This window comes from Gracilinanus agilis, chromosome 4 (assembly GCF_016433145.1).
Source record: "Gracilinanus agilis isolate LMUSP501 chromosome 4, AgileGrace, whole genome shotgun sequence".
Lineage (NCBI taxonomy): Eukaryota > Metazoa > Chordata > Mammalia > Didelphimorphia > Didelphidae > Gracilinanus > Gracilinanus agilis.
Genome location: NC_058133.1, coordinates 71,819,035 through 71,836,506, shown reverse-complemented (window position 1 = coordinate 71,836,506; position 17,472 = coordinate 71,819,035). Strand labels below are relative to the sequence as shown.

At 34.4% G+C, this 17,472-nt stretch overlaps 1 protein-coding gene across 1 annotated transcript in view; it reads right to left on the bottom strand.

Moving 5' to 3' along the window:
- Positions 1-17,472, bottom strand: part of BRINP2 (BMP/retinoic acid inducible neural specific 2) — an 89,162-nt gene that overhangs the window by 29,176 nt on the left and 42,514 nt on the right. Inside the window, exons 2-3 of the mRNA XM_044671976.1 lie at positions 10,113-10,303; positions 6,954-7,159 (exon numbers count right to left, since the gene is read on the bottom strand). Coding sequence (XP_044527911.1) covers positions 6,954-7,159; positions 10,113-10,303 — 397 coding nt within the window. The remainder of the gene's footprint in view (positions 1-6,953; positions 7,160-10,112; positions 10,304-17,472) is intronic.

The window sequence follows — 17,472 nt, the reverse complement described above, 5'->3', positions numbered from 1 at the left end:
ATATGCCTTTTAGCCTTCTAGGTTTCTGATCTCACCATTCAACTGAAACTTCTCTTTCCAAAGTTATTGATCACTTAATTACAAAATCTGATGTTCTTTTTTCAGTTCCAATCTTTTTTATCTCTCTCCATTATTTGGAATTGTTGCCCACACTCTTCTTTTATAGTTGCTCTTCTCTGGGATTTTATAACACTGCCCTCTCTCACTTCTCCTTCAAGCTTTCCAGCTATTCATTCTCACTCTTCTTTATTAATCTATCATCCACATCATTCCCAATAATCCTAGGTAGATATGGATATGTTCTGGGCCCTCTTCTCTTTCAGTGTCATAATGTCATCAGGTCATAAGATTTTAATTGCCAACTCTGCAGATGAATGCCAGATCTGAATTTTCAACCATATCTAGGGCGATATCTCCAATTACCTATTTTTCGGTCATTTGCAATTGTGTCTGACACTTTATAAACCCTCTTAGGGTTTTCTTGGCACAGACACTGGAGTGAATTGCCATTTCCTTCTCCAACTCATTTTGTAGATGAAGAAACTAAGGCAAATAGGATTAAGTGACTGGCTCAGGGCAACACAGCTATTAAGTATGAGGTCAGATTTGAACTCAGGTCTTCCTGACTCCAGAAGTGACACTCTATCTACTATGCCACCTACTTACCGATTAGATATTTCCAATTGGATGTACCATGGACATCATCAATTCAACATATCCTAATTTTCTCTCACTACTAAATCCATCCCTCTTCCAAACTTTATTTCTGAAAAGGAAATCATAACTCTTATTCCCCTAGATGTGCAACTTTGGGGTTATTGTAGACTCTTCTGTTTCATATTCTACTAATCAAATAATTTGCTAAGTCTTATTGCTTCCATTTTACTTTTAAAATCCTAATCATTAGAACATTCTTCCTTATTCTAACCATAAGTCTATTTTCCTGAAACTTCCCTGATTTTTGTCTTTCTAAACTCTGTTACACAAAGCAACCAATAGGATTGTGGGGTACTGGATCTAGGGAAAAATTTTGGAAATTATCATCTTCAAATGTGAAAATTTATCTTCATGTACTGTATTGAGTCTTATGCCAGGTCTGTGGAGTGGAAAAGCCCCAATTCCTACATAAAGAGAGAATTACTTAGACCTTAGGCACCATCCAGTCTACAGAATTTTGCATTTTTTTTGTCCTTAGAAATGTGTTCTTTTCACAAAGTCAGATTAAAAGGATTATTTTATAATGATTCTTTTTCTGCATATATAATGATCATCACTTGTCTCTCACAGATCAGTGTGGGGAAGAGCTGAGAGCTTGGTGGATTACCTCCTGATAAGCTATTTGCCAATTAGAGATGTCTTGAGATATTCAAGAGAGGAACTAGATAATGAGCACCCAAAAGTGTATAAAGATACCTGATCCAGGGCCTTTTTAAGGTCTTTGGTCATCAAGAAGGCCAATGACTTGTCTTATTGGTTATGATGCTGGCTTAATTAATAAATTGATATTCTTACCCAAAATCATTTTTGTCTCAAAATAATTTTAATTTTAATGCAACCTTCTTATTTTACAAAAAAGGAAAATGAGTATGAGAGGTTATGACTTGTCCATGGTCACATAGAAAGTTGGAAGCAAGACCAAAAGTATAACCTAGATTTTCTAGATGCTAAGACAAATCTGTCTACTATATTATCCCATTCCATAAACTGAATTTTAGATATTTTAGATATTGTGTATGGAATAATATAAGGCTTTTTCTTTATCCTTTAAATTATTTATTTATTTATTTAGAGTTATTTTGGGGTTCCAAATTCTTTCCCTTCCTCTGATCACTACTTCACTTATTGCGAAGGCAAGTAATGTAATATTAATTATGTGTGCAATCATATACAACTTATTTCTGTTTTAGCCATGTTGCCAAAAAAACACAAGATAAAGAAAAAAAGTGGGAAAAAAGGATTCATTTGGCATTCATATTCCATCAGCTCTTTCTCTGAAGGTGGATAGTATTTTTTATTTTGGGTCCGATGGAATTATCTTGAATCATTGTATGGTTCAGAATAGTTAAGTTGCTCACTTTTGATCATTGTACAATATTGCTGTTATTGTGTTCTTGTTCTGTTCATTTTACTCTGCTTCAAGTCATCTAAGACTTCCTAGGGTTGTTGTTTTTTCCCTTGAAACCACCTTGCTTATCATTTCTTATAGTACAATATTCTATCACAATCATATACCATAAGTTGTTCGGTCTTTCCTCAATTTATGAGTGTCCCCTCAATTTCTAATTCTTTGTCTCCAGAAAAAGAGCCACTATAAATATTTTTGTACAAATAGGTCCTTTTCCTTTTCCTTTGATCTCTTGAGGATAAAGATCTAGTAGTGGTATTGCTGAGCCAAAAGATCTGTGCATATAACTATGTTGATCTCCAGAATGTTTGGACAACTTTATAAACTCCACCAACAGTGTAATTTTTTCACATCCCATTAAACATGTCATTTTTTCTGTTATATTAGTTAATCTGATAGGTGTAAAGTGGTACCTCAAAGTTATATTAATTGGCATTTCTCTAATCAATAGTGATTTAGAACATTTAAAAAGATTGACTTAATAACTTTTAGTTCTTCATAAATCTACTTGTTCATATCCTTTGACCATTTACCAATTAGATATTGACTCAAATACTTAAAAATTTGACTCAGACCTCTATGTTTTTGAAAAATGAGAATTTTATCAGAAAAACTTGCTACAAAAAATTTCCCCACTCCTGCTTCGCTCATAATTTAGCTGTATTTGTTTTGTTTGTATAAAAACTTATTAATTTCATGCCATCAAAATTATCCATTTTATGTCCTGTGATGCTCTCCATATCTTATTTGGTCTTCCTTATTCATAAATCTGACAGGTAAAATTTCCACACTATTCAACTTTGGTTATTATATCATCCTTTATTTCTAAATGATACACTATTTTGAGTTTGTCTTGGAATATATATGGGATGTTGGTCTATACCTAGTTTTTGCCAAATTGCTTTCTAGTTTCCCTAGCAATTATTGTCAAATAGTGAACTCTTTTCCCAAAACTTGGATTTGGGGGTTTGTTAAATACTAATTGCTGCCATCACTTACTACTATGCATTATTTACGTAGGCTATTCCATTGATTGCTAGGTTCTTTTAATTTCTATTTATCCTTTGGTTCTAGGTTATCAGGAAGTTTTTATTGAGAATTTCTTTTTATTGATAATTTTCTGAAATAAGATGTCTAGGCTTCTTTCCACTAATTCTGCAATTATCTCTCCTCAATCTCTTTTCCAGGTAAGTTTGGCTTCCTATGAGGTATTTCATAATTTCTTTTATTTTTTTATTCTTTTCAATTTTGTTTTTATTGTTTTTGATGACTTATAGAATCATTAACTTTTACTCGTCCAGTTACAATTTTAAAAATTATTTTATTTGATGAGCTTTTGCAACTTTTTTCCATTTGGTCAATTCTATTTTTTTAAAAGGTTCTTTTCTGCATTTAATTTTTATGCCTCTCTTTCCATTTGATCAATTCTGTTTTTTTAAGAATTTTTTTGTTGTTCAGTAGATTTTTGTGCCTCTTTTACCATTTGGAGAATTCTGCTTTTTAAGTTGTTACTTTTGTGTTTTTGTGCTTCTTTTACCAACCTATTATTCTCCTGCAACACTTTCATTTATTTTCCCAATTTTTCCTCTACCTCTCTTATTTTTATCTTTAAAACATTTTGACATGTTGTAAGAATTCTTATTGGACTTGTTTCCAATTCACATTTTTTTTATTTTAAACCCTTAACTTCTGTGTATTGACTTATAGGTGGAAGAGTGGTAAGGGTAGGCAATGGGGGTCAAGTGACTTGCCCAGGGTCACACAGCTGGGAAGTGTCTGAGGCCGGATTTGAACCTAGGACCTCCCGTCTCTAGGCCAATTCACATTTTTTAAGGCTTTGCTTGTGGTTGTGTTGACATTCTTGTCTTCTGAGATTGTCTTGATCTTCTCTGTCACCATAATAGATTTTTGCTGTCAGGTTCTTTTTCTGCCATGTGATCATTTTCTAGCCTATTCCTTGACTTTTAACTTCATTCTAAAGTTGGGTTCTTCTCCCAGAGAGGAGAAAAAATTGTATCAAACTTCAGGTTTTCCATGATGCTATTTCCAGAGATCTGTAAGTTTTTTGATGCTTCCAAGGACGTATAACCTAAAGAGAGTTGTAGTTACTGCTCTACTGCCCTATGCTCTGGTCTTCACTCAGAAAGGGACCTTATTCCCCTGTAGCCACAATTGCTAATGCTCCTCTTTGCCTTAGAACTGTGACTAGGTCCTCTGTTCCCTTGTGAGTGACCATAAGCACTCTTTTCTACCTTAAATTGGGACCAGAGCCCCTGCTCCTCTGTTGTCTCAAGTACCATTGCTCCTTTTGGCCATGGAGATGAGAGTTGGGCTCCTGTTTTCCAGTGGCTTCAAGCACTAATGCACCTCTTCACCCAGGAACTGCAATCCAGAATTATATATAGGCAATTTCCTCAGGGTCCTCACCCCAGTGTCATCAAAAAGTTTACCATAATCTCTTTCTGACCAATTGTCTACCTCCCTTACTATGTATGGACTGAGAGTTCCTGAAGCTGATGCTTCCTCTGTTGTACCCTCCTTCAAAGCCTGGGACTGGTGTTGCTCCTGCATATATTGCACTCTGGGCTGACTACCATCCTGATGTCATAGACCTTTTCTGTTGATATGGTAAGTTGTCTTAGAAGGGAAATTTCTCAGTCTGATCTTTTGTTGGCTTTGCCACTGTGGAATTCAATTTAAGGTATTATTTGGAAGTCGTTTGGAGGAGAATGTTGAGAAAGTTCAGCTGAGTTGCTGCCTCCAACTTGACTCTACTGAATATAAGGTTTTTTAATGGGAAAAACAATTTTAATTCTGTCTTTTTATGCCCAGTGTCATACACTATATAAATGTTTGTTTAAACAAATTGAGGGGAAAAATCTTTTTGCTCTGTCTCACAATATCTTTCCCTTCTATCCCTTTCTCTTCAGTTAATACGACCATAATACTAATTGAGACTCTTTGAACTTCCAACCTGGATTATTGTAATAGTCTCTTAATTAGTCCTATTGCTCCAATACTCTCAACACTCTATTCCAAACTCCACATAGAAATCAAAGTGATTTTACTAAAGCACAAGTCTGATCAGATCAACTTCTTTTTTCAATAAAATCTGTTAGTTCCTTATTGTCAATGAATAACATAGTAAAACTTCTTTTCAGCATTTAATTCCCTTTGCGATCTGGACTCATGCTACCTTTCCAGTGTTATTACAATTACTCCCATTCTTAAAGTTTATAGAATATCCATGTTGGCCTCTTAATATTCCTCATAAATGGCACTCCATAACCCATCTTCATGGCTTTACACATTGGATGTCCTTCATACTGAGAATCCACTTCCTCCTTATCCCTTCCTCTTAGAATTTCTAGTTTATTTCAAGGCTCAGCTCAAGTGCTACCTTATACATAAAGCCTCTTCCAATTCCCTTAGCACCCTCAATTATCTTGTATCAACTCTGAATATACTTATTTATGTACATGTTTTTTCCATGGCAAGATTATAATTTTGTAGTCAGTGTCTATTTCACTTAAAAAAAAATAAAACAGGATGGCAAATAAGAGGTGCTTAATAAAAGCTTGTTGATTTATACACTTTGACCTAGCAATACAACTACTAGACCTAAATTACAAGAGGACAACTAAATGTAAAGAATTCATTCATACAAAAATATTTATAGCAATACTTTCTATAGCAACAAAAAACTGGAACAAAAAGATTTTTTTAAATGTGGTATATGAAAATAAATATTTCATCATAAGAAATGACAAAGAATTTAGAGAACTTTGGGAAGAGTTGTGTGAAAGTATACAAAGAGAAATAATAAGAACCAGGAGAATAATTTGCATAAAGACCATGATAATGTGAAAGACAATAATAACTCTGAAAGACTTTGGCGCTCTGAACAATGTGACCAACCAAGATTTCAGAAGGTTTCTTCTTGGCTAAGAAGTGATAGACTAGAGATAGACTAGAGATATATAATGTGACTTTCACTTTAAAATATACACATTGAGTTGATTTGTTTTGCTTGATTATATTTATTTTTAAAAGGAACAACTTCTTTAAGTGGGAGCGGTAAGTTAGTGGGAAGTGATAAAAATGAATATAAGGGTGGAAGATAGAAATGACATATCAATATATTTTTAAAATGCACCAAAGAGGAGGCAGCTGGGTGGCTCAGTGGATTGATAACAAGACCTAGAGATGGGAGGTCCTATGTTCAAATCTGGCCTCAGACACTTCCTAGCTGTGTGACCCTGGGCAAATCACTCAACCCCCATTGCCTAGCCCTTACCACTCTTCTGCCTTGGAAGCAATACACAATATTAATTCTAAGATAGAAAGTAAGGGTTTTAAAATTTTTAAAAATACACAAAAGAGAAATTCAGAACTGGATATAAACTAACAAGGTAACTTTGATATTATCTTGTTAAAGCTAATATATTCTTTCAAAGATATATAAAATAATATAAGAAAAGAATCTGTACAAAAAACTTAAGGTTTCACACATAATCCATTTTTTTTGTTTTTCTCTGTATATTGAAATATTTGTGTTGTTTTGACAATAGCCAAGTTAATAATAGAAAATAAAATATAATTAAAGAAACAATAATATAAGTAGTATCCAAAGCATAGAGGTTCTTGAACGCAAAATTAAAGAATCTGAATTTTATGTGGTAGGAAACTGGGAACCACTGAAGGTTTTAGAACAAGGAGTGACATGATCAAAAGAGCATTTTGAGGTTGGCTTTGAGAATCTCTCAGCTAAGATTTCCTTTAAAAACTGGTCTTTCACCTCTTCCCCTTTGTAATTCCCCAGATTTACCTTGATTGCAGATGTTGCTATCTGAATGTGGTGGAGACGCCGTAGTGTGCTTTCTCTGTCAATGAAGTAGGAGGCTGCCAGCTGATGTAGAGTCTCCAGGGACACAGCAGAACTATTCCCACTTCTCCCAGGCCCAGTAGCTTCACCTGCTTCTGCTTTTCGACTCAGTTTTCTCTTGTCCACAAAGATAGTCAATGACTCTTCACCTGCATAAAGAACCACAGTCTATTGGCATGATCTTCCTTCCTAATCCTTACTATTCCTAGCAACACATTCCCTTTCTACTCTCTGATTAGGCCAAGCCAAACTGGTTAGATTCCTGTGTTATTGCATCTATTAATCTTCAATCACTGAATATGATAATAAAAACTAAGGGATGAAATGATTGGGATTCAGGAATTAGCAGACCACTCCCAGTTAGGTGGAAATGCTACTTAGACACTACCTGAGCCATCTTCCTTTCACCTCCCAAGACTGGAATGAAAATGTTAAATTCAAAGCCAGTTTCTGTTTTTTTGGGGTACCCATGGCCCTAAAGATGTTTGTGGGTATAAAGAAATGCGAAAGAATATCCTGAAAACTAATCTTGACTAAAAGTTACCTCTGACTCCAAAAGGATGCTGTCTCTCACTTTATCTTGCTACCTTTCACGGTGTTTAAGATAAACTATTAATCTGAACAAGGTACTTGACTTCTCTAGGTCTCAGTTTCTTCATCCAATAAAATTGGAGTTGATCCAAATCAACTTTTTTAAAGTCAATTCGATCTAAATTTATCTCTCAATTCAGATTCTCCTGGTTATTATCCTTTGATCTCCTGGGCCAATCTTTTGCCTTTCTAAAGTAATGCTGCGCCCATATCACAGACTCCCTCTTTACCTAAGATTTACCTTTATACTAAGAGACTTCAGCCTACATACACACTGATGTTCTATGGAACATCCTAACCTTTCAGGTCCTCAATCTACTTATTTCTCATGACCTACCACTCTTACACACACTCTCTCACTCACACTCACACTCACACACTCACTCTCTCTCTCATATACATTACATATACATATGTATACATACACATAGATAGAGATAGAGGGGAATAGTCTTGTCATAACCTATAACCTTCTCTATGATGATGAATAACTCTAATATCCCTATTATATAGTCATATATTTTCTATCATTACATTTATGACTATCTTTGTTTTTATCTGAAAAAATAATAAGAATATATCCTTCATAGAGCTGTTGTGAGGATAAAATGAATTAATATTTATAAAGCATTCTGCAAATATTAATGCACCACATAAACATTAGATGCTATTATTATCACTATCATTATCAACTCTTTATATGCCTTGTTTCTCTTAAACTTCTTTTTCATCTTCACTATGATCTCCATTGGCTCCACTCTTCAATTCTACCCTTCAAGGACTCTCCCAGACCTTTGCTCTAACTATACTTCCTATCCTTTCATTCTGGAAGGTTTCAATGAATTAAACAGTTAATTATTCTATTCTCTTGTCTAAAAAAAGTGTTTGTTCTCTTACATTATCCATGCTCACTCCTTACCCACCCCCTAACCTTGGATTATTCTTATCATTTCTCTTCTGACTAGAGTATAAGCTCTTTGAGGTAAGGATTGTGTCACTTTTATATTCACCTCTTCATTACCTAGCAGTGTGTGGAACTTAGCAGATATGTAATAAATGCTTGTTGACTGATTAATTAATTTCTAAGATCCTTTCTTTCTACAGTAGTACATGTACGTATACATTAACCAGATCTAGACAATGCTGTCAGCATCTTGTCTTAGTGGTGTGTCTAAATAATTGAGTTTTGCTACTCAGTGTGTAGACTTTTAGACTGCTAGCTCCCTTTTTGATTTCTGACTTTAACTTCCCAAGAGCCCATTCACAGGGTATCATTAGTAGGACTTCAAGTGATATCTTTACAACACAGTCTCTGGTGAAACAGGAGCTTTGTCCTTGAGCCCTCATGTGAGGCATCTGTTTCCTCCAGAATGCTTCCTTTTCCCATAGGAAGCTTGACCCCAAATGCATCCAAGCCTCCATCATGTACAGTCATTGAGTGGATTCCTTGGGGAGCCCTTTCTTGAGTTATCAGCCAGAAAACCCAGGGCAAGAACAAATGCTCTCTTTCTTTTCAGGGGAAATGTGGATGCCACTTCTGCTGGGCTCCTGGCTTCTCCCATTAGGGAAAAAGCAGCTCCCAGGGGCCCAGGGGCCCGAGGGACATAAGGATCTGATTACCATTCCTTACAAGGCCTGGTGCTGCAAACACAACAAAAGATTGCTTTTTCTGTTGCTAGGAAATAATTCAAACCTGCAGAAGGAAGGCATCAAAAGGACTAACAGGAATGTTTACAAATCACCTGAGAAAAAATGTCAGCTCCCCCTACTGGCAGAGATTTTAGAGTAATTTAGACAAAGATTCTTAATCTTGTTCAAGTCATGGAGCCCTTTGATAGTTTAGCAAAGCCTATGGTCTTCTTGTCAAAGTAATGTGGTTAAATGCATAAAATAAAATACATTGAATTACCTATGAAGACAATAATCTTGAAATACAAATAAAATTATATCAAAATACAAAATAAAATCTTTTTAAAACAACTTAAAGAAAAGGAAGGGAAATAAATATTTATTAAGTGCCTACTATGTGCCAAGGGCTTCATCAATATTATTTCATTTCATCCTCACATCAGCCTTGGGGGGTAAGTGCTATTATTATCTCCATGGCTCAAAATGATCCAGGCAGAGGTTAAATGACTTGCCCAGAGTCACACAAATAGTAAGTGTCTGACTAGCTAAGTTAAAGAACCTCAGATGAAGGAATCTAGATTTCAAATTTCACTAATTTTGACCCTTACCTGTCATGTGATCTCTTCACCTCTACTCTGTTTTCTCAGGACGTATCTCCCAGACGTCCTCATACATATATAAATGTTCAACCAAGGTGATCGTGCACTAATTTTTTTTTTAATATAAGAGAAATTAGAAAATCCTGTTTGACTGAGTGTGATTTAATCAAGAAAGAAAAAAAATCCCGAGGAATACATGGGGATGACTAGAGATAATCTCATAATACTTGCAAAACTCCTTAAATTATGACCTGAAAATCTGTCAGCAAGACTGCTTACTCACCTCCAAGAGTTGCAGAGAGTAAGAAATGAGTGCCGTACTTTTTGATGAGGTTATCTGTAATCTGCTGTAGGCTGGGCCTCCGTCCCAGGAGGCGAATGTTCCGGATGAACTCTGGGGCAAGGGGTAATGGCAAGCTGAAAAAGTCCTTTCTTTCAAGAGCCAGGTTATTCACCTTCCATCGGGCAAACTCTCTGGAAGAAGTATTAAAGAGAACAAGTGGTAAATTCATGAGAAGAAAGATGAGGCAGAGTAGCCCATAGAAGAGATTCTTAAGTAAAAATAATTTATCTTCAGTATCCTTCTATTACTTCCCCTTTTCAGTACCCTTCTCTCAGTTCAGGCTCTCAGTGCTCTTTCTTACATTGCCAGTGATTTAATTTCCTTGAAAAATGTCATTAAAATCTGTTCTTAGGGACTTTTGGGGGCAAAGTCAAGAAGGCAAAGTAGAGAAAGCACTCAGCAAAGCTCTCCCAACATTCTCCCAGAAATAACTTTAAAATAATTCCTCAAATCAAATTCTAGAGTGACAGAGACTACAAAAAGTCAGTGTTCAAGATGACATAAAAGGTCAGAAAGGGACATCTGTGATATGGAGAAGGAGGCAGGCTTAAAGCCTAGGTGGATAAAACACCAATGGTAGGACTAGATGGTAGTGAGAGAAATAGCATCAATTTTAGGAGTTCTCAAGACATATAAGTAAAGGGATCTGGCATGGATCAGGAAAATATTACAGAGGACTCCTGTACTAGCACTATATATAGGACCAAATACTCTTTGGTACTCAATTGTCTATACCCTCTTTGGGATCATAACTAAAGCAGAGGAGTATTTTCATTCAAGGAGAAGTGGAACCCCAGAGAGATAGTTTTACTTTCATCTTCAAGGGAATAGGGAACCTGAAGAGTAGTTTAAATTTCAATCTTGAGGGATCATGGACCCTTCCTGGGTAAAAATCTGACCAAATGTCAGGAGAAAAGTGATTATACCACTCTTCAGATAGCATCACCTTGGAGGTGCCAAAAATCTTCCATACTCTTATAATTAGGTCTGAAGATAGCAGTGTGGAAAAGCCTAAAGCTTGAGACAATGCTCCCTACCCCTATGCCAGCAATGGAATCAAACACTAACATAAAGTTTCAAATCAAGAAATAGGATATAAAAATGACCAAGCAAGCAAAAATAAAGAACCTGACTATAAAAATCTACTATAAAGCAGGGCAGTTAAGTGGCTCAGTGGACTGAGATCCAGGGCTAGAGATAAGAGGTCCTGGGTTCAAATCTGGACTCATATTTCTTAGCTGTGTGACCCTGGGCATATCAATTCATCCCTACTGACTAGTTATCAAAACTCTTTTGCCTAGAACTAGAACACAGTATTAATTTCAAAATGAAAGGTAAGAGTTTTTTAAATCTACTATAGTGATAAGGAAGATCAAGACACAAACTCAGAAGAAGACAATATTGTCAAAACAGTTATAAGGAAAGCCTCAAAGGAAGAAAAGTGAATTGAACACAAATACAACTAGAATTCACATAAGAGGTAAAATGCAATTCCAAAACCAAATAAGAGGGTTTAAGGAAAAAATAGTTAAAGGAATGAAAGCAAAGGAAGAAAATTATGAAAGAAGCAATTTACAAATTAATTAACAAAGTAACTGGGAAAAGAGGCATAAAAATACTGTGGAAAATGCATTAAAAAAGAAAAAAAAAACAGAATTAGCCAAATGGAAAAAGGGGCCCAAAAGTTCACAGAAGAAAATAATTTTCTAAAAGTTAGAATTGAGAATTGGACAAATAGAAGCTGATGACTCCATGATACATCAAGAAATAAAAAATAAAGTCAAAAGGAATAAAAAGAAGAAAATATGAAATATTTCATTTAAAAAAACTAATCTAGAAAAAACAGATTTGAGAGATAATTTATGAATCATTAGATTCCTGAAATAAAGGATCTATGAATCACTTCAGGAATGAGGTCTAAACTCCCAGGAATCACAAACTCCCAGGAATATTATGGCCAAATTCCAGTACTTCCAGGTCAAAGAGAAAATACTTCAAGCAACACTCATAAGAAAATCATCTGGAGATAGCTGGGTGGCTCAATGGATTGAAAACCAGGCCTAGAGATGGAAGGTTCTAGGTTCAAATCTGGCTTCATACACTTCCTATCTGTATGATCCTGGGCAAGTCACTTAACACCCATTGCTAACCCTTAACACTCTTCTGCTTTGGAACCAATACACGATTTTGTGTATTGATTCTAATATGGAAGATAAGGGTTTTAAAAAAAAAGGAAGTCATTCAAATACCCAGAAGAAATATTCAAGAACACACAAGACTTAGCAGCTACCACATTAAATAATGAAGGACTTGAAATATGGTATTCTAGAAGGCAAAAGATCTAGGATTACAACCAAGGATAACCTCAAAAAAACTGAGTATATTGCCTCTAGGGGAAAAATGAATAGTTAATTAACAGAATTCTTTCAAGCATTCCTGATGAAAAGCCCAGAGCTGAATAGAAAATCTGGCTAAAATACAAGACTCAAGAGAATCAGGAAAAAAAAAGGCAAAATGAAAGAGAAATCACAAGGGACTTTAATAATTTTAAAATGTTTACCTTTCTATACAGGAAAATGACATGTGTCTGCTAAGAACTTTATAATTATTAAAGTAGTTAGAAAAATTCTACATAGAAAGAGGGTATAGAAATGATGTAAAAAATAGAAGAGGAAAAGAGAACAGGGAAAGGAGAGGAATAATGGGGAAAATTTTGCCACATAAATGAGGCATACAAGGAAGAGCTGTTACATTAGAGAGGAAAGTAGTAGGGGGCAGGGTATGATTGAGTATTACTCACATCTGAATTGGTTCAAAAAGGAAACACACACATATACACATACACATACACACAAATGGTAATAGACATCTATCTTACCCAAGGGAAGTAGGAAGAAAAGGGTATAAGAGAAAAGGAAGGTGATAAAAGGGAAATCAGTTAAAAGAAGGCAGTTGTCAGAAGACTTTAGAGAGGGAAATTTTAAGTATGAAAACTAGGAGCTGGTATTGTTTTAAAAAACACCAATAAAATAGATAAAACATTAGTTTGTTTTATTTTTAAAAGCAAGAAAAGCAAATCACTTTCAAAAATGAAAACAGTAAATGAACTGCCAACGAAAATAAAATTAAGTACTTATTTTGTCCAAATTTTACCAGTAAAATTGACACGGATGAATTAGATGATTAATAGTAGGAGAAATACAATTCTTGAATCAATTTATCTTAAAAAAGGAAATTGAATAAGCTCCCTAAATAAATGAACTACCAAAAAAAAAAGAAAAAAAAATTCCAAGGACTAGATTATAAGTCAATTCTACCAAATATTTAAGAGGTAATTGATTTAATACAATATAAACTATTTGGAGTGCTACCAAATTCCTTTCATGGTAAATACCAATTTTTGATGCCTAAACCAAAGGAATCAAAAACAGAAAAAGAAAATTATAGACCAACTTCATTAATGAATATTGATATAAAATTTTAAAGTAAATTACTAACAAGAAGATGACAGCAATATATCATGAAGATCATGTACTATGACCAAGTGGAATTTATACCAGGAATACAAGGATGGTTCTATATTAGCATAACTGTTAGTTTAAATGGCCATATCAATAACAAAAACAACAAAAAAATTATATCAATAGGTGCAGAAAACCTTTTGACAAAATATATCAAGGGCTATTAAAAACACTAGAAATCATAGGAATTAGTGTAATTGTTCTTAAAATGATAAGTAATATCTATCTAAAACCAAGAGCAAGCATTATCTGTAATGCGGATAAACTTGAAGCCTTCCCAATAAGATCAAGAGTGAAGAAAGGATGTCTATTATTACAGTTATGATTAAATATTGTACTCAAAATGTTAGGTATAGCAATAATGTCAAAAAATAAGATGAAAAATAGGCTATCATGAAATAAAACTATCACTCTTTGTAGATAAAATAACAGTATACTTAGAGAACCCTGGAGAATCAACTAAAAAACTACTTGAAACAATCAACAACTTCATCAAAGTAGAAGTATATAAAATAAAACCCACAGAAATCATCAACACTTCTATAAACTACTTACAAAACAAAGAAGAAATGATAGAAAGAAAAATTACATTTAAAATAACGGCAGATGATATAAAATACTTGAGAGTCTACTTGTCAAGACAAACCCAGGAATTATGTGAGTATAATTACAAACATTTCACAGAAATACAGTTCTAAACAATTGGAAAAAAATATGGTAGGCGAAGGCAATATAATAAAAATGATACTTCTGCCTAAGTTAATTTACTTCAGTGCCATAGCAATCAAACTACTGAAAAGTTATTTTATGTAGCTAGGAAAAAAATGGTAATAAAGTTCACCTAGAAGGAGAAATGATCAAGAATATCAAGGGAATCAATAAAATAAGTATGAAGGAAGGTGGACTACCAGTTCATGATACCAAATTATATTACAAAACAGTAATCCTCAAAACAATTTGGTATTAGAGGCAACTAAGTGGCTCATTGGACACAAGTCAGGCCTGAAGACATGAGGTCCTGAGTTCAAATCTAGCCTGAGATACTACCTCACTTTGTGACCCTGGGCAAGTCACCTAACCCCAGGTCCTTAGCCCTTGCCACTATTATGCCTTGGAACCATTTTTAATATTAATTCTAGGATAGAAGAAAGTAAGAATTTTGTAAAAAACAAAAACCAATCTGGTACTGTCTATGAAATGGAGTAGTGGATTAATAGATGATAATATACAGGTATTACCATATGACATATGGTAAATGACCATAGATTCTAGTGTTTTATGAATACAAAGATTCAAGGTTTGGGCATAATAAATCATTATTTGACAAAAATTGCTGGGAAAATTGGATAGCAATATGGCAGGAACTGAGTATAGGTCAACCCCTTATACCACATACTAAGATAAGGTCAAACTAGATAAGGGATTTAGACAAAATAGGTGATATCATAAGTAAATTAGGGGAGCATATATGGATAAGGGAAGAGTTATGATTAAATGAACTACAGAGTATTGCAGGAAATAAAATATGTAATTTCAATTATATAAAAATTAAAAATTTTTTTGCAGAAACAAAACTAATGCAGTCACAATTAGAAGGAAGACAGTAAACCAGAGAGAAACTCTTTCTGCTATTTCTCTGACAAAAGCCTCATTTCTCAAATATATAGGGAACCAAGTCCAATTTATAAAGATAAGAGTCATTCTCCAGCTGAAAAGTAGTCAAAGGATATGAACAGATTGTTTTCAGGGAAAAAAAAGAAATTAAAGGTATGACAATACATGAAAACATGCTTTAAACCACTACTGATATAGAAATGCCAACTAAAACAGCTGAGTTACCACATCACACCTATCTGACTAGTTAACATGACAGAAAAAGAGTACAACAAATGCTGGAGATGTGGAAAAATTGGGACACTAAGAGTATACTGTTGGTGGAGTTTCTAGAGTTGTTTGTTCATTCTGGAGAACAATTTGGAACTATGCCCAAAAAGCAATAAAACTGTGCAATTCCCTTTGACCTCAAAACACTACTATTAGGTCTACATCCCAAAGAGATCAAAGGAAGAGGTAAAATATGTACAAAAATAGTGGAGCTATTTTTGTAGTGGCAAATTGTAAACTGAGGGTATGCCTATCGACTGGGGAATGAATGAACAATTTGTGGTTTTTGTAATGAATGAAATTCTCTAGAGGCTGTATTTTTAGTTTTAAAATATTCATTTATTATATCAGCTGTTCAACAAAATATAACTACCCAATGGACTTTCTCTATAGTTCAAACAGATGTCCAAACTTGAGTGGGATCCAAAAGAGAGGCATGAGCTTGAGCTGCCAGGCACCTAAGCTAAGCCAGAGAGAGCAAGAGTAACTAAGTGTCTAGGCTGAGCAAGTTGAAAAAGTTGACTCCCTATTATAAAAGTCAATATATAACCCTTCTGACATCATCTCTCAGTCCTTCTCCGAGATATCTCTGATAGCAGAATAATCACATCAAAAATGAACTCAGACCTCAATCACAGGAAAAGGAGAGTCTTCAGGATGCCAAGAAGCCCTTTTCCTCCTTGCCATATGGTGGTCACTACTGTCCATCCAAAATGGCAGCTACCTAGGTCACTGATTTCGTTACCTAATCAAGTCCTTAGTTAGAGACAAAAAAGAAGCAAGTCTCTAATAAATGCATCAAAAGCCAGCTCAGTGATATGCCTTTATGAAACCCAGTTTCATAACCTGGAGGAGAGATTATTTTGCAGTTTTAAAATAAAACTATTTTTGGATGCCAAAGGGGTACTAATTCTCTAAAAATAACCCAATTCAAAATTAATTTTTCACAATATGACTGTGATGGGATAGTTATAAGGAATGATGAGGAAGAAAATTTCAGAAAATCCTAAGAAATATAATATGAACTCATGTAAAATAAAGTGAGCAAAACCAGGAAAACATTGTACATAATAACAGCAACATTTCAAGGATGATCAACTGTGAACATTTTAGCTACTCAAATTAAAATAATGACCCAAGGCAATTCCAAAAGATGCATGATGAAACCTCTACAGGAAAAAACCTCATTAACTTTCTATACGTTGAAGTATATTTTTAAAAATTTTATTTGAATTGTTTTATTTTGTTTGTGTTTTCTTTTATAACTTGGCTAATATGGAAATGTGCTTTGCATGATCATATGTAAAACTGATATTAAACTGATTGCCTTCTCAAGGAGGAAGGAGGGGTGAGGGTGGCAGAATTTGGAACAGAAATTTTTTTGATGATTGTTGCCATATATAGATATATTTTTTAAATGCTCTAAATCTATACTGATTAGAGAAATGCAAATCAAAATAATTCTGTGATATCTCATACCTTTCAAACTGGCAAAAATTATAAAAAAGCAAAATGACAAATGTTGGAGGGGGTATGAAAAAATGAGGTCACTAATACACTGTTGGTAGAACTGCAAACTGGTCCATCTATTTTAGAAAGCAATCTGTAATTATGCCCAGAGAGTTATAAAATTTTGTATGCCTTTAGACCCAGCAATTTTGCTCAGTCTTTTCCCCAAGGAGATCATGGAAAAAGGAAAAGAATCTATAAGTTACAAAATATTTATACCACCTCTCTTTGTCATGGCAAAAAACTGGAAATTGAGGGAATGACTATCAAGTGGAGAACAGCTGGACAAATTGTGATATATGATTATGAAGGAATATTACTGAGCCATAAGAAATGATGTGCAGGTTAATTAAAAAAATAAAGGTCTACACAAAGTAATAAAGTGA